The sequence below is a fragment of the Leucopleurus acutus genome, assembly GCF_964270905.1.
Source record: "Leucopleurus acutus genome assembly, chromosome: X".
NCBI lineage: Eukaryota > Metazoa > Chordata > Mammalia > Artiodactyla > Delphinidae > Leucopleurus > Leucopleurus acutus.
In genome coordinates this window covers 72,002,774-72,025,363 of record NC_139148.1, presented here as the reverse complement: position 1 = coordinate 72,025,363, position 22,590 = coordinate 72,002,774, and the positions used below count along the sequence as shown (strand labels likewise).

At 34.7% G+C, this 22,590-nt stretch overlaps 1 protein-coding gene across 1 annotated transcript in view; it reads left to right on the top strand.

The window, feature by feature from the left end:
* The window catches only part of HDX (highly divergent homeobox), a gene marked incomplete at both ends in the record, with an annotated part of 157,196 nt that overhangs the window by 101,611 nt on the left and 32,995 nt on the right, over positions 1–22,590 (top strand). The window contains one exon of the mRNA XM_082864246.1: positions 14,361–14,568. Coding sequence (XP_082720372.1) covers positions 14,361–14,568 — 208 coding nt within the window. The remainder of the gene's footprint in view (positions 1–14,360; positions 14,569–22,590) is intronic.

The window sequence follows — 22,590 nt, the reverse complement described above, 5'->3', positions numbered from 1 at the left end:
AGAAAATAGCCATCCAACTCCAGGAAGCACAGAGAGTCCCACACAGGATAAACCCAAGGGGAAACATGCTGAGACAAATAGTAATCAAATTGGCAAAAATTAAAAACAAAGAAAAATTACTGAAAGCAGCAAGGGAAAAATGACAAATAACACACAAGGGAATCCCCATAAGGTTAACAGCTGATCTTTCGGCAGAAGCTCTACAAGCCAGAAGGGAGTGTCATGATATACTTAAAGTAATGAAAGGGAAGAAGCTGCAACCAAGATTACTCTACCCAGCAAGGATCTCATTCAGATTTGATGGAGAAATCAAAAGCCTTACACACAAGAAAAAGCTAAGAAAATTCAGCACAACCAAACCAGCTCTACCACAAATGCTGAAGGAACTACTCTAAGTGGGGAACACAACAGAAGAAAAAGACCTACAAAAGTAAACCCAAAACAAATAAATAAATGGCCATAGGAGCATACATATTGATAATTACCTTAAACGTGAATGGATAAATTGCTCCAACCAAAAGACACAGGCTTGCTGAATGGATAGAAAAACAAGACCCATCTATATGCTGTCTACAAGAGACCCACTTCAGACCTAAGGACACATACAGACTGAAAGTGCGGGGATGGAAAATGATATTCCATACAAATGGAAATCAAAAGAAAGCTGGAGTAGCAATACTCATATCAGATACAAAAGACATTAAAGTAAAGAATTTTATAAGAGACAAGGAAGGACACTACATAATGATCAAGGGATCAATCCAAGAAGAAGATGTAACAATTATAAATATATATGCACCCAACATAGGAGCACTTCAATACATAAGGCACCTGCTAACAGCTATAAAAGAGGAAATCAACAGTAACACAATAATAGTGGGGGACTTTAACACCTCACTTACACCAATGAACAGATCATCCAAAATGAAAATAAATAAGGAAACAGAAGCTTTAAAAGACACAATAGACCAGATAGATTTAATTGATATTTATAAGACATTCTTTCCAAAAGCAGCAGATTACACTTCCTTCTGAAGTGCACATGGAACATTCTCCAGGATAGATCAAACCTTGGGTCACAAATCAAGCCTCAGTAAATTTAAGAAATTTGCAATCATATCAAGCAGCTTTTCTGACCACAATGTTATGAGATTAGAAATGAAATACAGGGAAAAAATGTTAAGAAAACCCAAACACATGAAGGCTAAACAATACGTTACTAAATAACCAAGAGATCACTGAAGAAATCAAAGTGGAAATCAAAAAATACCTAGAGAAAAAAGGCAATGAAAAAAAAGACGATCCAAAACCTATGGGATGCAGCAAAAGCAGTTCTAAGAGGGAAATTTATAGCTCTGCAAGCCTACCTCAAGTAACACGAAAAGTCTCAAATAAAGAATCTAATGTTACACCTAAATGAACTAGAGAAAGAAGAACAAAGAATACCCAACGTTAGCAGAAGGGAACAAATCATAAAGATCAGAGCATAAATAAATGAAATAGAAACAAAGAAAACAATAGCAGAGATCAATAAAACTAAAAGATGGTTCTTTGAGAAGGTAAACCAAATTGATAAACCATTAGCCAGACTAATCAATTAAAAGAGGGAGAGGACTCAAATCAATAAAATTAAAAATGAGAAAGGAGAAGTTATAACAGACACCGCAGAAATACAAAGCATCCTAAGAGACTACTACAGGCAACTCTATGCCAATAAGTTGGACAACCTGGAAAAAAATGGACAAATTCTTAGAAAGGTATAACCTTCCAAGACTAAACCAGGAAGAAATAGAAAATATGAACAGACCAATCACAAGTAATGAAATTGAAGCTGTGATTAAAAATCTTCCAACAAACAAAAGTCCAGGACCAGATGGCTTCACAGGTGAATTCTATCAAACATTTAGACAAGAGCTAACGCCCATCCTTCTCAAACTCTTCCAAAAAATTGCGGAGGAAGGAGCACTCCCAAACTCATTCTATGAGGCCACCATAACCCTGATACCAAAACCAGACAAAGATACTACAAAAAAAGAAAATTACAGACAAATATCACTGATGAATATAGATGCAAAAATCCTCAACAAAATACTAGCAAACAGAATCCAACAACACATTAAAAGGATCATACACCATGATCAAGTGGGATTTATCCCAGGGATGCAATGATTCTTCAATATACGCAAGTCAATCAATGTGATACGCCGTATTAACAAGTTGAAGAATAAAAACCATATGATTTTCTCAATAGATGCAAAAAAATCTTTTGACAAAATTCAACAACGATTTGTGATAAAAACTCTCCAGAAAGTGGGAATAGAGGGAACCTACTTCAACATTAAAAAGGCCATATATGACAAACCCACAGCAAACATCATTCTCAATGGTGAAAAATTGAAAGCATTTCCTCTAAGATCAGGAAAAAGAAAAGGATGGCCACTCTCACCATTATTATTCAACATAGATTTATAAGTGCTAGCCACGACAATCAGAGAAGGACAAGAAATAAAAGGAATAAAAATTGGAAAAGAAGAAGTAAAGCTGTCACTGTTTGCAGATGACATGATACTATACATAGAGCATCCTAAAGATGCCACCAGAAACCTACTAGAGCTAATCAATGAATTTAGTAATGTTGCAGGATACAAAATTAATGCACAGAAGTCTCTGGTATTCCTATACACTAATGATGAAAAATCTGAAAGGGAAATTAAGGAAACACTCCCATTTACCACTGCAACAAAAAGAATAAAATACCTAGGTATAAACATATCTAGGGAGACAAAAGACCTGTAGAAAACTATAGACCTATATAGAAAACTATAGACCTCTATAGAAAACTATAGAAATTCTACAGGTCACAAAAGACCTGTAGAAAACTATAAGACACTGATGAAAGAAAACTATAAGACACTGATGAAAGAAAGATACCAACAGATGGAGAGATATACCATGTTCTTAGATTGGAAGAATTAATATTGTGAAAATGACTACACTACCCAAAGCAATCTACAGATTCAATGCAATCACTATCAAATAACCAAAGGCATCTTTTACAGAACTAGAACAAAAAATCTGAAAATTTGTGTGGAGACAGAAAAGACCCTGAAGAGCCAAAGCAGTCTTGAGGGAAAAAAGCTGAGCTGGATGAATCAGAGTCCCTGACTTCAGACTATACTACAAAGCTACAGTAATCAATACAATATGGTACTGGCACAAAAACAGAAATATAGATCAATGGAACAAAATAGAAAGCCCAGAGATAAACCCACACAGCTATGGTCAACTAATCTATGACAAAGGAGGAAAGGATATACAAGGGAGAAAATACAGTATCTTCAATAAATCATGCTGGGAAAACTGGACAGCTATATGTAAAAGAATGAAATTAGAACACTTCTTAACACCATACACAAAAATAAACTCAGAATTGATTAGAGACCCAAATGTAAGAACAGACACTATAAAACTCTTAGAGGGCTTCCCTGGTGGCACAGTTGTTGAGAGTCCACCTGCCGATTCAGGGGACACAAGTTCATGCCCTGGTCTGGGAAGATCCCACATGCCATGGAGTGGCTAGGCCTGTGAGCCATGGCCACTGAGCCTGTGCGTCCGGAGCCTGTGCTCCACAATGGGAGAGGCCACAACAGTGAGAGGTCCACATACCACAAAAAAAAAAGAAAAAAAACTCATAGAGTAAAACATTGGAAGAACACTCTTTGACGTAAATTACAGCAAGATCTTTTTTGATCCACCTCCTACAGTAATGGAAATAAAAACAAAAATAAACAAATGGGACCTAATGAAACTTCAAAGCTTTTGCACAGCAAAGGAAACCATAAACAAGATGAAAAGACAACCCTCAGTATGGGAGAAAATATTTGCAAAGGAATCAATGGACAAAGGATTAATATCCAAAGTATATAAATAGCTCATGAAGCTCAATATTTAAAAAACAAACATCCCTAACCAAAAATGGGCAGAAGACCTAAATAGACATTTCTCCAAAGAAGACATACAGATGGCCAAGAAGGACATGAAAAACTCCTCAATATCAGTAATTACTAGAAAAATGCAAATCAAAACTACAATGAGGTATCACCTCACACCAGTTAGAATGGGCATCATCAGAAAGTTTTCGAACAACAAATTTTGGAGAGCGTGTGGAGACAAGGGAACCCTCTTGCCCTGTTTGTGGGAATGTAAATTGATACAGCCACTATGGAGAACAGTATGGAGGTTCCTTAAAAACTAAAAATAGAATTACCATATGACCCAGCAATCCCACTACTGGGCATATACCCAGAGAAAACCATAATACAAAAAGACACATGCACCCCAATGTTCCTTGCAGCACTATTTACAATAGCCAGGTCACGGAAGCAACCTAAATGCCCATCAACAGACGAATGAATAAAGAAGATGTGGTACGTATATACAATGCAATGTTACTCAGCCATAAAAAGGAATGAAATTGGGTCATTTGTTGAGACATGGATGGACCTAGAGACTGTCATACAGAATAAAGTAAGTCAGCAAGAGAAAAAAAATGTGTACATTAACGCATATATCTGGAACCAAGAAAAATGGTATGGACGAACCTCTTTGCAGGGCAGAAATTGAGACACAGATGTAGAGAAGAAACATATGGACACCAATGGGGGAAAGCAGTGTGTGGGGGGTGGGAGGGTGATTAACTGGGCAACTGGGTTTGACATGTACACCATGATGTGTATAAAATTGATGACTAATAAGAACAAGATGTATAAAAAAATAAAAATAAATAAAAGTCAAAAGTTCAAAAAAATAACAAAAAGAAATACAAAGGATCATGAGAGATTTCTACAAGCAACTATATACCAATAAAATGGACAACCTTCAAGAAATGGACAAATTCTTAGTAAAGCACAACCTTCCAAAACTGAACCAAGAAGAAATAGAAAATATAAACAGGCCAATCACAAGCACTGAAATTGAAAATGTGATTAAAAATCTTCCAACAAACAAAAGCCCAGAACCAGATGGCTTCACAGATGAATTCTATCAAACATTTAGAGAAGAGCTAACACTGTCCTTCTCAAACTCTTCCAAAACATAGCAGAGGGAGGAACACTCCCAAACTCATTCTATGAGGTCACCATCACGCTGATACCAAAACCAGATAAAGATGTCACAAAAAAAAGAAAACTACAGGCCAATATCACTGATGAGCACAGATGCAAAAATCCTCAACTAATTACTAGCAACCAGAATCCAACAGCACATTAAAGGGATCATAGAACATGATCAAGTGGGGTTTATCCCAGGGTTGCAAGGACTCTTCAATATACACAAATCAATCAATGCGATACACCACATTAATAAACTGAAGTATAAAAGCCATATGATCATCTAAATAGATGCAGAAAAAGCTTTTGACAAAATTCAACACCAATTTCTGATAAAAACCCTTCAGAAAATAGGCATAGAGGGAACTTACCTCAACATAATAAAGGCCATATATGACAAACCCACAGGCAGCATCGGTCTCAATGGTGAAAAACTGAAACCTTTTTCACTAAGATCAGGAAGAAGACACTCTCACTACTATTATTCAACATAGATTTGGGAGTTTTAGCCACTGCAATCAGAGAAGAAAAAGAAATAAAAGTAATCCAAATTGGAAAAGAAGAAATGAAGTGTCAATGTTGTCAGATGACATGATACTATACATAGCGAATCCTAAAGATGCTACCAGAAAAGTACTACAGCTAGTCAATGAATTTGGTAAATTAGCAGGATACAAAATTAATGCACAGAAATCTCTTGCATTCCTATACACTAATGATGAAAAATCTGAAAGAGAAGTTAAAGAAACACTCCCATTTATCATTACAACCAAAATAATAAAATACTTAGGAATAAACCGAAAGGAGACAAAAGAGCTGTATGCAGAAAATATGACACTAATTAAAGAAATTAAAGATTATTCAAACAGATGGAGAGATATACCATGTTCTTGGACTTGAAGAATCAATATTGTGAAAATGACTCTAGTACCCAAAGCAATCTACAGATTCAGTGCAATCCCTTTCAAACTACCAATGGCATTTGTCACAGAGCTAGAACAAAACATTTCAGAATTTGTATGGAAACACAAAAAATCCCAAATAGCCAAAGCAATCTTGAGAAAGAAAAATGGAGCTGGAGGAATCAGGCTCCTGGACTTCAGCCTATATTACAAAGCTGCAGTAATCAAGACAGCATGGTACTGGCACAAAAACAAAAATATAGATCAATGGAACAGGATAGAAAGCCTAGATATAAACCCACACACATGTGGTCACCTTATATTTGATAAAGGAGGCAAGAATATTCAATGGGGAAAAGACAGACTCTTCAGTAAGTGGTGCTGGGAAAACTTGACAGCTACATGTAAAAAAATGAAATTAGAACACTCCCTAACACTATACACAAAAATAAACTCAAAATGGATTAAAGACCTAAAAATAAGAACAGACACTATCAAACTCTTAGAGGAAAACATAGGCAGAACACTGTATGACATAAATCACAGCAAGATCCTTTTTGATCCACCTCCTAGAGAAATGGAAATGAAAACAAAAATAAACAAATGGGACCTAATGAAACTTAAAAGCTTTTGCACAGCAAACGAAACTATAAAGAAGACAAAAAGACAACCCTCAGAATGGGAGAAAATATTTGCAAGCAAAGCAACTGACAAAGGATTAATCTCCAAAATATACAAGCAGCTCATGCAGCTCAATATTAAAAAAACAAACAACCCAAGCCAAAAATGGGCAGAAGACCTAAATAGTTATTTCTCCAAGGAAGATATACAGATTGCCAACAAACACATGAAAGGATGCTCAACATCACTAATCATTAGAGAAATGCAAATCAAAGCTACAATGAGATATGACCTCACAACAGTCAGAATGGCCATAGTTAAAGTATGTACAAACAATAAACGCTGGAGAGGGTATTGAGAAAAGCAAACCCTCTTGCATTGTTAGTGGGAATATAAATTGATACAGCCACTATTGAGAACAATATGGAAGTTCCTTAAAAAAATAAAAATAGAACTACAATATGACCCAGCAATCCCATTTTTGGTCATATACCCTGAGAAACCATAGTTCACAAAGAGTCATGTACCACAATGTTCATTGCTGCACTATTTACAATAGCTAGGACATGGAAGCAACCTAAGTGTCCATTGATAGAGGAATGGATAAAGAAGATGTGGCACATATATACAATGGAATATTACTCAGCCATATAAAGAAAGGAAATTGAGTTATTTGCAGTGAGGTTGGTGGACCTAGAGACTGTCATACAGAGTTAAGTAAGTCAGAAAGAGAAAAACAAATACCGTATGCTAACACATATATATGGAATCTAAAAAAAAAAAAGGTCTGAAGAACCTAGGTTCAGACAGGAATAAAGACACAGATGTAAAGAAGGGACTTGAGGACATGGGGAGGGGGAAATGTAAGCTGGGATGAAGAGAGAGAGTGGCTTGGACATATGTACACTACCAAATGTAAAATAGATAGCTAGTGGGAAGCAGCCACATGGCACAGGGAGATCAGGTCAGTGCTTTCTGTCCACCAAGAGGGGTGGGATATGGAGGGTGGGAGGGAGACACAAGAGAGAGGCGAAATGGGGATATATGTATATGTATAGCTGATTCACTTTGTTATACAGCAGAAACTAACACACCATTGTAAAGCAATTATACTCCAATAAATATGTTAAAAAAATATACAGCTCACTCCATCCTAGGCCTACTAATCAGGATTTTCAGGGAAGGACCTTGGAATCTATATATTTTCTTTGCCCCAGCAATTCTGATGATAGGCAAATTTGGAAAGGATTTCACTTCACTACACTATGTCACTGTGGCTAAATATTCTAGTTGGTTCTTTCCCTCCATAGTAATTGGTCAAATTTTGTGATTTGTATTTTTCTTGTCTATTTGTTTATTGTGTATACATCTTCTGGATTGTAAATTCAAGCTCTACAAGGGTGTATATCAGGCCTGCCTTTTCACTATTCTATCCCCAGCACTAGAACAGTGCTTGGTATGTACTTGATGTTCAGTAATATTTGTGGAATGAAAGAATGAAATTTTTATACTATTTTAAATGTTATACTCCATTTACAGTTATTACAAAACACTGGCTATATTCCCTGTGTTATACAGTACGTCCTTGTAGCCTGTCTTTCACCCAACTGTTTGTACCTCCCACTGCCCCATCTCTATATTGCCCTTCCCCTCCCCACTGGTAATCATTAGTTTGTTCTTTGTATCTGTGAGTCTGCTTCTTTTTTGTTATATTCACTAATTTGCTGTAGTTTTTAGATTCCATATATAAGTGATATCATACATATTTGTCTTTCTCAGTCTGACTTATTTCACTTAGCATAATGTCCTCCAAGTCCATCCATGTTGCTACAAATGGCAAATTTTTTTGTTCTTTCATGGCTGAGTAGTATTGCAGTGTGTGTGTGTGTGTGTGTGTGTGTGTGTGTGTTCCACATCTTCTTTAACCATTCATCTGTTGATGGACACTTAGGTTGCTTCCTTATCTTGGCAATTGTAAATAATGCTGCTAAGAACATTGAAGTGCATGTATTTTTTGAATTAGTGGTTTTTTTTTTTTGGATATGTACAGGAGTGGAATTGCTGGGTCATATGGTAGTTCTATTTTTAGTTTTTGGAGAAATATCTATACTGTTTTTCATAGTGGCTGCATCAATTTACATTCCTACCAACACTGTAAGAGGGTTTCCTTCAAACAAATGAATGTTTAACAGAAAGGTGTGCCCTCTATTTATAGCACACAGAATAAAAATATATAATAATATACATTTAAACTAATGGCAGTTTGGAATATTATTTTTTAATTATTTTAATAGAAATGTACTTAGAAACTTATAGGGCCTGAGAGTCATCATTTTAAATAGCCAATATATTTGAGCTGTCAATACATTGGAGTTATGGTTATAGAAGATACTTATTCTACAAATGGTTATAGAAGATACTTATTTTATAAATTTATGAGCAACTCTGGAGGGATAAAGTTTATCCAGGAGACTAAAGATTTGGAAACCAATTATCTCAATTTCCAGTTTCCTCAGTTAAGGAATCTGAGTCCCATAGTGATTAAAAAAACTTGACCATGGGTCATATAAAATGGTTGAAAAACTGTATTATACAAAATTACGGGTATTTATTTTGAAACAAAGAAATAAATACTTGAATTCCCTGGTGGCTTAGTGATTAGAATTTGGCGCTTTCACTGCCGTGGCCTGGGTTCAGTCCCTGGTCGGGGAACTGAGATTCTGCAAGCCACATGGCACAGCCAGAAATAGGAATAAATACTCTTTACATAATTGATAGCTGGAATGTAGAAGAGGCTATTTGGAGTAAGGTGGATCCAGAGTGAAAAACTGGAACCAAGGCCTAGAATTAATAAGACAATAGATACTGATTCAGTTTTAAGGAGAACATTTTTGGAAAAAAAAACTATCCAAAAACTGGACTGAGGAACCTTATAAAGTAGTATGTTCCATGTTCCTATTATTTTCATGCAAAGACTGAATAGCCATCCACCTATAATGCTGAAGAAGAAACTTTTACCTTAAATGGAAGGTTAGGCTAGTTGGCTTCCAAGATCTCTTCCATCGTCTATGATTCTTTGAAAATGTAATAAACCCATTAAGATTATGTTTGTATACTGAATTATTTTCCTGGTGCCTTCCAGTTTTGAGAAATAGCCAGAGAGGAACTATGTCAGCCCTAGTATGTAATAAATTTCCATATAGTCCCAATGTTCACATATTATTATGCCTTTATCATTATACAGTATATAATCATTCATTTCTCCCAAGAAGGGTGAAAAAAGAAGTTGAAAATAAATGGACATTGGCTTCTGTTTTCTGTCTTCTTCTCTCTTCCCAAGCCTTTATGACCCAAAGGAAGCCAAAAGCATCCTAAGAAAACTGATATCGTTCTTCTTCTGCCCACACCATCATTTTCCCAAGCATCTGTGTCTAAGATTATTGTGAAAAAGAAGCATCAGTATTTGATAAGCGTCGTATTCAAAGACAGGAAATAGAGAAAGTACATGACAATTTAATGGAACTTTAGTAAGAAGTTGAAATTCTTTACTTTTTCTGAAGTCTAGTAGCTTATTCTCAATGAGACCATATACTGGGAAATTGAAATGGAACTATACTCTTTAAAATAGTGTTTCACCTATGGGAGAATTTAGCAAAACTAGAAAAATTAATATCCATAAATATTTTCCTTTTCTACCAGGTAATTTTCACTTGGGAGCCTACAAAGCAATCCATATGTTTCAGGTTTTACATTTAGCATTGAATGCTAAATACATCAAAGGTACTACATATCCTGAATTTGAAGAGAAAATGCCCCCCCAAAAAAATTATAAAGAAGAATTAATCTTCTTGGACTAACTGAATAGTTCTTCTGTTTTGCCCTGCATTTTTTTTTGCAAAATCTTACCACGTAAAAGTTAACTTTATTCATGTTTTTTATTTACATTAGAGAATATCTAAGGTGGCTTTGTATTGAAGTGGACCTTGTTATATAGAAGCAATTCTACTTGGTATACAAAGAAATGGTACCATAATCAAATTTAGATCTGAAATTATGAAATGCTATTGAATGACTTTCTACACTAAAAGAGAATATACAGGTTTTAAGAATTCTTCTTCCACTTTGTAGATTGGCGTGACAATTCTACTTTGTAGAGTCATATGGCAAAATTATAAAGGTTACAAACTCTAATCATATAAAATGAGCTTTTTGAAAATTACATGAGAAACTTGAGAATAAAATTGGTTTTAGACTGCAGCTTCCAAAAAATGTTGGAGTAGACATAATTTTCCCTATCCTTCCCAGTAAGTACAACTAAAATCCCTAGACATTATATATAAAACAAATATAAGAAGACTGTGAAGGGTGGAAAGACCTCACATCTGCTAGGGACCACAGGACCTAAAGAATAACATAAAAATATATACATTCATTTATTTATTATTAACCATTTTTTAATTGAAATATAGTTAGTTTACAATGATGTGTTAGTTTCAGGTGTACAGCAAAGTGATTCAGTTACATGTATATACATATATATGTATATACATATATATTCTTCTTCAGATTTTTTTCCATTATAGGTTATTACAAGATATTGAATATAGTACCCTGTGCTATACAGTAGATCCTTGTTGGTTATCTATTTTATATATAATAGTGTATATATATTAATCCCAAACTCCTAATTTGTCTCTTCCCCCACCCCGCTATCCCCTTTGGTAATAAGTTTATTTTCTATGTCTGTGAGTCTTATTTCTGTTTTGTAAATAAGTTCATTTGTATCATTATTTTAGATTCCACATATAAGTGATATCATATGATATTTGTCTTTCTCTGTCTGACTTCACTTAATACAATGATCTCTAGGCCCATCTGTGTTGCTGGAAATAGTATTATTTCATTCTTTTTATGGCTGAGTAATATTCCATTGTATATATATACCACATGTTTATCCATTCATCTGTCAATGGACATTTAGGTTGCCCTATAACTATTAAGGAAATTGAATTCAAAAAAGTCTCCCCAAAAAAGAATCTACAAGTACCCATAACCTACAGCTAACATCATACTTTAATGGTGAAAAATAGAATGCTTTTCCTCTGAGACCAAAAACAAGATGTCCACTCTAAACACCTTTATTCAATATAGTAGTAGAAGTTCTAACCAGCACAATAAATCAAGAAAAGGAAATAAAAGATACACTTGATTAGCTGTGTAGAAAATCATAAAGAATCTACAAAACACTCTTACAACTAATAAGTGAATTCACCAAAGTCTCTGGATACAAGATCATCATATAAAAATCAATTGCATGTCTATATAGTAAAAATAAATGCAATGAAATTGAAATTTAAGATATGAATAAATTATTTGCAATCCCTCAAAAAATCAAATACTTACATGTAACTCTAACAAAACATGTACAGGATTTGTATGCTGAAAACTACAAAACACTGATGAAAGAAATAAAAGAAATTCTAAATAAATGGAGAGACATTCTGTGTTCATGTACTGGAAGACTCGACATAGTAAAAATGTAAATTCCCCCCAAATTGATATTCAGGTTTAACATAATTCCTATAAAATTCCAGCAAGGTTGTTTGTTGATGTAGACAAGATAATTCTAAAATTCACATGGAAAGGAAATATGCTAGTATAGCTAAAACAGTTCTTGACAAAAACAATAAAGTGGAAGAAATCCATCTACCCAATTTTGAGACTTATTATATAACTACAGTAACCAAGACTGGTATTGGCAGGGTGATAAGACGTATAGATCATTGGAACAGAATGGAGAGCCCAGAAATAGTCCTGCACAACCATGGCCAACTTAGTTGATTTTTGACAAAGGTGCAAAAGCAATTCAATGGAGGAAGTCTTTTCAAGAAATGGTGCTGGAACAATTGGATATCTATAGGAAAACATAAATTAACCTTGATGTAAATCTCACACCTTATACAAAGTGAATTCATAATGGATCAGAGATTTAAGTGTAAAAAATAAAACTATAAAAATTTTAGATAACATAGGAGAAAATCTTTGTGGCCTAGGGCTTGGTGAAGAATTCTTAGGAATAGGACTAAAAGCATAATCCATAAAAGAAAAAAGCAGTAACTTGGACTTCATCAAAATTAAAAAAAAAACTTTTGTGCTGTAAAAGACAAGGATGATGAAAATACAAGCTACAGATGAGGAGAAAATATTTGCAAACCACATATCTGACAAAGAACTCATATCTGCTACAGAATGGGAGAAATTTTGCAAAACCACTTATCTGACAAAAATTCATATCTAGAATATATAATGTACTTTCAAAACTTAATATTAAAGAAAAGACAAAAATTACAAAATGTACAAGAGACATGAAGAGACATTTCACTGATATATGGATGGCAAAAAGCACATGAAAAGATTTTCAACATCACTAGCCATTAGGGAAATTAAATTAAGAACTTGATGATCTATTGCTACATGCACCAATGGGAACAGCTAAAAGAAAAAGAATTACTTATAATACGAAGTCCTGGCAAGAATGCCAAGAAACTGGATCTCTCATACATTGCTGGTAGAAATATAAAATGGCACAACTTTTATGGAAACAATTTGGCAGTTTCTTTTAAAATTAAACATATAATTACCATTTGACCCAGCAGTTGCATTCTTGGGCATTTATCTCAGAGAAATGAAAACTTACATCAGCACAAAAACCTGTACATGATTGTTCATAGAAGATTTTTAGCTGTATATAATAGCCAAAAATTAGAAACAACCCAAGTGTCCTCCAAGTGAAGGGTTAAAAAAACATTGCAAAGAAACAGAAACAAAATGGTACATAAGTATCATGGAAGAATACTTAGCAATAAAAATGAATGGACTATTGATATATGTGACTTTAATAAATTTCCAGGAAATTAAGCTGAATGAGAAAAGCCAATTTTTTGAAATTTTTGAAGTCACATGTATGACTCCATTTATATAACTTTCTCAAAATGACACCATTATAGAGGTGGAAAACAGATTGGTGGATGCCAGGAGTTGAGGATGGTGGGAGGGAGGAGAAGAATGGTGTGATAAAGGAACATAGAATTGTACACATATATTGTACAATATCAATTTCCTTTTTCTGTTATGGTGCTATAATTATGTAAAATGTAAACTGGAGGAAACTGAATGAAGACCAATTTTTGCAACTTCCTGTAACTCGAAATTTATTTTACTATAAAAAGTTTTAAAAATTGATTCTAAATCTAATAAAATGCAATTTTAGAATACTTAAAATACGCAGGTAGTCATTATGGAGCCAAACAAAGTTACTAGAAGGCACATTTTCACGTACAAAGAGCAAGACTGGAAATAGGATATGAACTATAGCTAGAGCTGCATGTCTGGTCCCTTTCAGAAAAGAACCAATTCATGTTTCTTTTGAAATATTTGGTGGATAATTTTCACCAGAAATAAAAACAAAAACAAAAAAGTGTTCTGCGACAGGTTGCATGTTGCTTGAAAGTCTGAGTATTTAGATAAATATTTCTTCTAATAAGGTATTTTAAAATAAAAGCAGCTACTTTTATTTTAGCTTATTGAGTAATAATAAAACTGCATTATTCTAGGTATCTACTTATTCTTTTTAATCATATTTTATGCTGTATCCATTCATTATTTTAATGGCTAGAACTGCTAAGGTTTCTATTTTTACAAAACTTTCTCTTCTATTTCTCTTATAAAGACTTGGATTGGGAATCGAAGAAGAAAATATCGTTTAATGGGGATTGAAGTTCCACCTCCAAGAGGAGGCCCTGCTGATTTTTCTGAGCAGCCCGAATCTGGTTCTTTATCTGCACTCACACCAGGAGAGGAAGCTGGTCCTGAAGTAGGAGAGGATAATGACAGAAATGATGAAGTATCCATCTGTTTGTCTGAAGGAAGCTCGCAAGGTATTTTATATGCTCCATCTCCTAATGATATCTTCTGTGAATTTGATGGTTTTTTACTTGCTTTTCAGCTTACCGCACTTCAAATCTAAAGTCCTCAGAACATTTGGTTAAATATTTGAAAAGAATAGACATATTTTCATTCTATTTTAAAATGATAGTTGTATATATTTAAAGTGTGCAACATATTTAGATATACATGTACATAGTGAAATGATTACTACAGTCAAGCTAATTAACATATCCATCTCCTCACATAGTTACCTTTTTGTGTGTGTGTGGTGAGAGCACCTGAAATCTACTTCCAAAGCAAATTTCCAGCATTCAATATAGTACAGTAGACCCTTAAACAACATGGCTTTGAACTGCACTGGTCTACTTTCAATAAATACATTGGAAAAACTTTTGGAGATTTGCAACAATTTGGAAAAACTTGCAGACAAACCATGTAGCCTAGAAATATCGAAAAAGTTAAGAAAAAGGTATGTCATGAATGCATAAAATATATGTAATATACATATAACATACAAAATATGTGTTAATCAACTGTTTATGTTATTGGTAAGGCTTCTGGTCAACAGTAGACTATTAATAGTTAAGTTTTGGAGGAGTCAAAATTTATACTTGGATTTTTAACTGTGCAGGGTGGTTGGTGCCTGTAACCCCCATGTTGTTCAAGGGTCAACTGTATTGTTAACTTTAGTCATCATGCTCTACATTAGTTATTTAGACTTATTCATCCTATGTAATTGCAATTTTGTACCCTTTGGCCAATATTTCCCCATTTTCCCCACCTCCTCACCCTGGTACCTACCATTCTACTCTCTGCTTCTATGTATTTGACATTTTTTGATTCCACATGTGAGATCATGCAATGCTTTTCTTTCTGTGTTTGGCTTACTTCAGTTAGCATAATGTCCTCTAGGTTCATCCAAGCAGTTGCAAATGGCAGGATTTTTTTTAAAGACTAATATTCCATTGTATATGTATACCACGGTTTCGTTATCCATTCATCTGTTAATGGACACTTAGGTTGTTTCCATCCCGTGACGAATGCTGCAATGAACATGGAAGCACAGATACCTCTTTGGGGTACTGATTTCATTTCCTTTGGATATATACAGAAGAGGAATCGCTGAATCATATGGTAGTTTCTTTCTTAATTTTTTGAGGAACTTTCATACTGTTTTTCATAATGGCTCTACCCCGTTTTTTCCATATCCTCACCAACAGTTGTATTTTACCTTTTTGATCTTTAATGCTTCCACCTAAGCAGTCTCCCACATTGTCATCACAAAAAGTGACACTCATCTACCACAATAATGATCTCCATGATTCAAAATATTGGTTATTACAACAATCCATAAATTATAGTATATGATCGTTTTAATTTTATTGGAATTCTAGTCAATTTGGGTCAGAGCAATTTAAATGCATTGTAATCAAAGAGAGTATGGTGTAATGTGACAAATACCAGACTAGTAGTTGGACAATTTGGGTACGAGTCCTAGATCTTCCACTAGCTGATTATGTGACTTCAGGCAAAGTATTTAATTCATCAGGCTTTAGTTTTCTCATCTGCAAAATAAGGGAATTAGGCTGGATCATCTTTATAATACTTCTCAGTGCTTCCCTAAATGAGAATTCAAATAATAACATGTAATCATACCATTTGTCCATGAGAAGTATTTTTCATTTGACTTCAAGCATAGAAAGAGTCCTCTTCTGACACCTTTTTTATGAACACTTTTATTGAGGTTTAATTTACATAGAATAAAATTCATCTATTGCAAAAGTAGAGTTCAATGATTTTTAGTTAAGTTTATAGAGTTGTACAACCATCACCATCACTAAAATCAAATTTTAGAATAATCTCTTCAAATCACTAAAATCCAATTATAGAATATTTTCACCACTTCAAAAAATTTCCTTGAGCCCATTTTCAGCCAGTATCCACTCCCACCTCCAAACCTAGGCAACCACAGATCTGATTTCTGACTATATAACTTTGTCTTTTCTGGGCATTTCATATAAATGAATCATATAATATATAGTGGGGGTGTTGCATTTGTAATAGAGAGAGAGAATTTTGCATTGGCCCATTTTGTTTGTTTTTATTTTATCGGTCAGGGTATTATTCACACTATATTTTCCAGTTTATTTTTGCCTTCTAAATTTGCTTATGGGGTTTTCAAATGTCAGAACTTTTGTTTGTAATTTTTATATTGTTAAATATACCAATTCTTTCCTTTATGGTTTGTGACTTTGGTGACAGGATTACAAAATCCTTCCTTGTACTACAATTATGTAAACATACCCCATATTTGCTTCATGTATCCTTATGGCTTCATTTTTACAACATGATATTTATCCCACCTAGAAATTGTTTTGCTTTAAGATACGTGAAGACAATACCTAATTTTGTTTTTTCCAAATGATTAACCAAGTGCCCCTACACTATTTGTTGAATAAGTCAGCATTTTTCCAGTGAGTTTGTGTAGCTTTTTTAAATCAAAGATAGATAGATAGATAGATAGATAGATAGATAGATAGATAGATAGATAGATGATAGATAGATGATAGAGAAATAGAGAGAGAGATAGACACAAATTCATGTATGTATACATACGCACATGGATTAAATTCTGGATTTCCTATTATGTTAGGTTGATCTGATTGTTTATAATTGTGGTTTTATAAGATATCTGAAGATCTGGAAAGGCTCTCATTCTTAGCTCTTGTAGTACATTGATTCTTCTAGATGAACTTAGTTCATACCTTTACCAATACCCCTCCCCAAATTCATTTAAGATTTTTGTTACTGCACTAAATGGATAGGATAATGTGGGAAGATGAATGCAGTTTTGCATGGGCTGAGTTTTAAATGAGGACAGGACATCCATGTGGAGCTGACCAGCATACCCTTGGATAATATGGGTCTGGAGCTCAGAAGAAGGGGTAAGATATGAGAAGAAATATTGAAGTCACCCATATCGAGGCCAAAAAAAATGTCTAGCCATAGAAATAGATGATTTAGTTAGGTGAGAAATGGAAAACAAGAAAGGAAGATAGACAAGGACAGTGTGTTGAGAAATATCCAGATTTCTGGAGGAGAAAAAGGAGCCATTGAAAGAACATTCAGGGCTTCCCTGGTGGCGCAGTGGTTGGGAGTCTGCCTGCCGATGCAGGGGACACGGGTTCGTGCCCCGGTCCGGGAAGATCCCACGTGCTGCGGAGCGGCTGGGCCTGTGAGCCATGGCCGCTGGGCCTGCGCGTCCGGAGCCTGTGCTCCACAACGGGAGAGGCCACAGCAGTGAGAGGCCCGTGTACCGCAAAAAAAAAAAAAAAAAAAGAAAGAACATTCAGATATAGGAGAATCAGGATAGTATGTTATTACCAAAACCAAGGAAAGAAAACGATTTCAGAAGGAAGAGGCATCATTATCTCAATGGTCTCATAGAGGTTGCGTATAAGGCATCTAAAGTGGTTAAAGGTACATAAGTGGACGATAGAACAGTGGTATGAGGGAGTGGAGGGAGAGGGATATGGGGAGCTGTTTTTCAATGGATATAAAGTTACAGTTACAGAAGAGGAGTAAGTTCCAGAGAACTGCTGAACAACTCAGTGCCTGTAGTTAGTAATAAGTGATTGTATTCTTAAAAACTTAAGAGGGTAAATCATGTTAAGCATTTGTAACACAAAAAAAGGGACACAAGGAAACTTTTGGAGGTGATGGATACATTTATTACCTGGACTGTGGTGGTGGTAACAAAAGTATATACAAGTTCAAATTCACCAAATTGTATACATTAATTATGTGCAGCTTTTGTGTACAAATATTTTCAGTGATTCTAAATAGATCCTTAGAGAATGATGTCTGGCAGCTATTTGAGGGATAGTGGGGAGGTAGGGATTTGTGTGTTTCTATGGGTGGGTCAGAGAACTGTGAGGAAATATTCTGATAAAAGGAAATTATATAAGCCCTTAAGGGGAGTTTCATTCCCCAACTCCATCTTCCCCACCTAAAAGGGAATTTTAAAAAATAAAATAGTTAATGGGAAAAAAGTGAGTTAATTTTAAGGTTGCTAATGGACCACTGCTCCTACGCTAGCATCCTTTGTCATTTAATAGCTTGCTCTCTAGACAGCTGACATAGTAATCAAGATCTAATGAGAAAAATGAGAGATAATTTAATGCATGAATCAAAAAACACTTGATGGGAAGTGAGATTGCCTAGGATTCCTCTCGGTGGCTTATTTTTCACAGCTGCATGGTAACCTTTTCATTCTCATCAGAAGTTGCAAAATAAAAGCATAAAAGAATTTTCAAATACTGAGAAGAGTCTTTTTCCGTATGGTTTCCTACTAGTGCTGTCCTGTTATCCTCCTCATTTTACTGATGGAGAATGCTAATCTGATTTAACTGTGTGATTCTTTTGTGACAATTAAGGGAATTGTATCATCCGGCCTAGATTAACATAATACCTTTAAAATATGCTGACCATATTCTCTTCCAATTATGAAACTGTAGTCGAATGTATGTTTACTTTGAGTTTCCATTAATTACATCTTAGAGATATGGAGGCAAGATAATCAGAGTAGCTTCCCATACTATTTCAGAAAACTAACAACTTGAAACTCAAGGTCCTTTATAATACAGCTGTTGATTCAATAGGGTTAGAGTCTTTTAAATGTCTAAGAAGAAAAAAAATGTCTTTAAATCAGGGCTCACATTTTACATGTCAAAAAACAATTAAAATCACTTAAAAATATTCTAGAAAAGAACTCTACGAGCAAAAACAAGGATTATTTTTTAAAACACAGTAAAAGGCAGGGTTAGCCAAAGTCACAAAAAAGTGCTGTTGATCTTTTAGCGGTTTCAAGTCCATTCTTTTGCTTCTGGGAGAGTAGGTACTTCCCTGATACAGAGCTTCTGACTTACCTCTAATTTCCTCCTACTTTCCACCTTCGCTTCTCCCATTTCCTTTGCCTTTCCATGTGTGGAGGTGAAGTGAAAGGATATGTGGTTGGCATTGAAAACGAAAAGGCTACCTGGATTCACCCCCCACACTGAACTGCAAACTTTAGCAAATGTAATAGATGACTCAGCTCCTTAATTTCAAGTTTTGTGTCTACCAAAATATATTTATGGTTGAGCAACTTTAAAGATTTATACTATCCTGAGAAGTGAACTGTCTAAAGTATAGAAACAACATCTATAATGTTAAATTCATTAAATTTTATAACAAAGCCTCTTTTCAGCTGTACCTATTATGTATGTGGATATGCACATGAAAGATAATTCTGCGTACAGCTACTTAGTGTGAGCATGTGGCCACCACATAAAGTGCCCACTAGAGCTTTCACTGATTAGTATTCTACTTATTTATTTTCCATTTAAGAGAGCTGCTTTTGTTGAGTAATAACCAGACATATTGACAGTATTTAGCTTTCAAACTTTTACAGATGTGTAAGCTACCTATAAGCAAAAGAACACATGCTTTATTCAGCTGTATAATTTCATACCTTTTTACTTTAGAAATCCTCAAAACAGTTTTTATATGCATCTTATAAAAGAATCATCAAATCATGGATGAATCTGTTGCTGGTAAAGCAGAACTGTTTACCAAGCTATGAGCAAGTGAGAACAGAAATGTAAGGCAAACCTCTAAGGAATGATACCAGTAAAGATCTGTTGATGAGCAATATAACTCCTATTTATAGGGCACCAGTACTAATACCAGCTCTGCATCTAAATCTGATGACAATTTTCCCTTCCTTCATTTCATTTAGTTGCTGATTACACAGGACTTGAAATACGGTGATTTGAAATGTCCTAATAATTAATAAAATTTCCTCTATCTAGGAACCACTTTTTAAAAATTTTTTATTTTATATAGGAGTATAGCCAATTAACAATGTTGTGATAGTTTCAGTTGCACAGCAAAGTGACTCAGCCATACATATACATGTATCCATTCTCCCTCAGTCTCCCCTCCCATCCAGGCTGCCACATAACATTGAGCAGAGATCCCTGTGCTAAATAGTAGGTCCTTGTCGGTTATCCTTTTTAAATATAACAGTGTGTACATGTCAATGCCAAACTCCCTAACTATCCCTTCCCTCCACCCTTCTCCCACTGGTAACCGTAATTTCATTCTCTAAGTCTGTGAGTCTGTTTCTGTTTTGTAAATACGTTCATTTTTATCGTTTCTTTTTAGTTTCCACATATAAACGATATCATATGATATTTCTCTTTCTCTGTCTGACTTACTTCACTCAGTATGGAAATCTCTAGGTGCATCTATTTTGCTGCAAATGACATTATTTCATTCTCTTTTTATGGCTGAGTAATATTCCATTGTATATGTGTACCACATCTTCTTTATCCATTCCTCTGTCAATGGACATTAAGGCTGCTTCCATGTCTTGGCTATTGTAAACAGTGCTGCAATGAACATTGGGGTGCATGTATCCTTTTGGACCATGTTTTTCTCCTGATATATGCCCAGGAGTGTGATTGCAGGGTCATATGGTAGCTCTATTTTTAGTTTTTTAAGGAACCTCCATACTGTTCTCCATAGTGGCTGTACCAATTTACATTCCCACCCACAGTGTAGGAGGGTTAGGAACCATTCTTTTATAGAAAAAAAATCAGTTGAATTTTTAGTGGACTTTGCATTAAAACTCTGGTAAAACTTCCCTGAATATCTTTAATTCTCAATGCACTCATATGTGAGTTCCTGGATGAGCAATGTTTTCCTCCTAGTCATTTCCCATGTTCATACACTGCACCCTTATATGTCTTTCCATGGGAAGGAATGGACTCAAAAAATCTTAGGAGAACTGATAACTATTTCTGTTCTGCTTTCTATGGTGAAATAAATTGTTCATTACCGAGGGGCTGAGAACTTCCACTAGTATTTATCCAAACAATCTATGACATGGCTGTGCAGAAAGAAAAGAGAGAAACATTAGCCCTATTTTTCTAAGGGATAGAGGTAGGGGAAATCTTAAGACAGAGGATTATCTTGTAGACACACTATACTGTGAATTAGCCACTTCTCCTAGCTCAGCACAGAGAACTTTTTAGTACACTGATTTTTCTGAGTTAACTTTTCTTTTATTTTTTCTTTTCTCATTTTTAAACTATCAGGGTTTTTAAAAAAATTTCATTGCTGTTTTATTAGTATGACAGCCAGTGATTGACTACTCATTCATACTTACAGTATGCGAACTTCTTTTTCCAGTTTTGTTGAGATATAATTGACCTACAGCACAGTATAAGATTAAGGTGTACAACATAATAATTCGAATTACATATATCATCAAATGATTACCACAAAAGTTTTAGTAAAAATCCCCCACCTCATATAGAAACAACATTAAAGAAATAGAAAATTTTTTTCCTTGTGATGAGAGCTCTTAGGATTTACTCTCTTAGCAATTTTCATTTATAACACACAGCAGTGTTAGTTATCTTTGTCATGTTGTGCATTACATTCCTAGTATTTATTTATCTTATAACTGGAAGTTTGTACCTTTTGACCACCTTCATCCAATCTCCCATCCACCCACCCCCTGCCTCTGGTAGCCACAAATCTGATCTCTTTTTGTATGAGTTTGTTTCTGAAGTATAATTGACCTATGATGCTTTGTTAATTCCTGATATAAAAAATAGTGATTCAATATTTCTATACATTTCAAAACGTTCACCATGACAAGTATAGTTGTCATCTGTCACTACAAAGATATTACATAATTATTGACTGTAATTCCCCACACTGTACATTTCATACCTGTAACTAATTTATTTTGTAATTGAAAGTTTCTACCAATTAATCTTCCTCAACTATTTCTGTCCTGCCCACACCCCACCCCATCTGACAACCACCTGTTTGTTCCCTGTATCTATGACTCTATTTCTTTTTGATTAGTTTGTTCCTCTGTTTTGTTTTTTAGATTCCACATATAAGTGAAATCACACAGTATTTGTCATTCACTGTTTGACTTATTTCATTTAGCA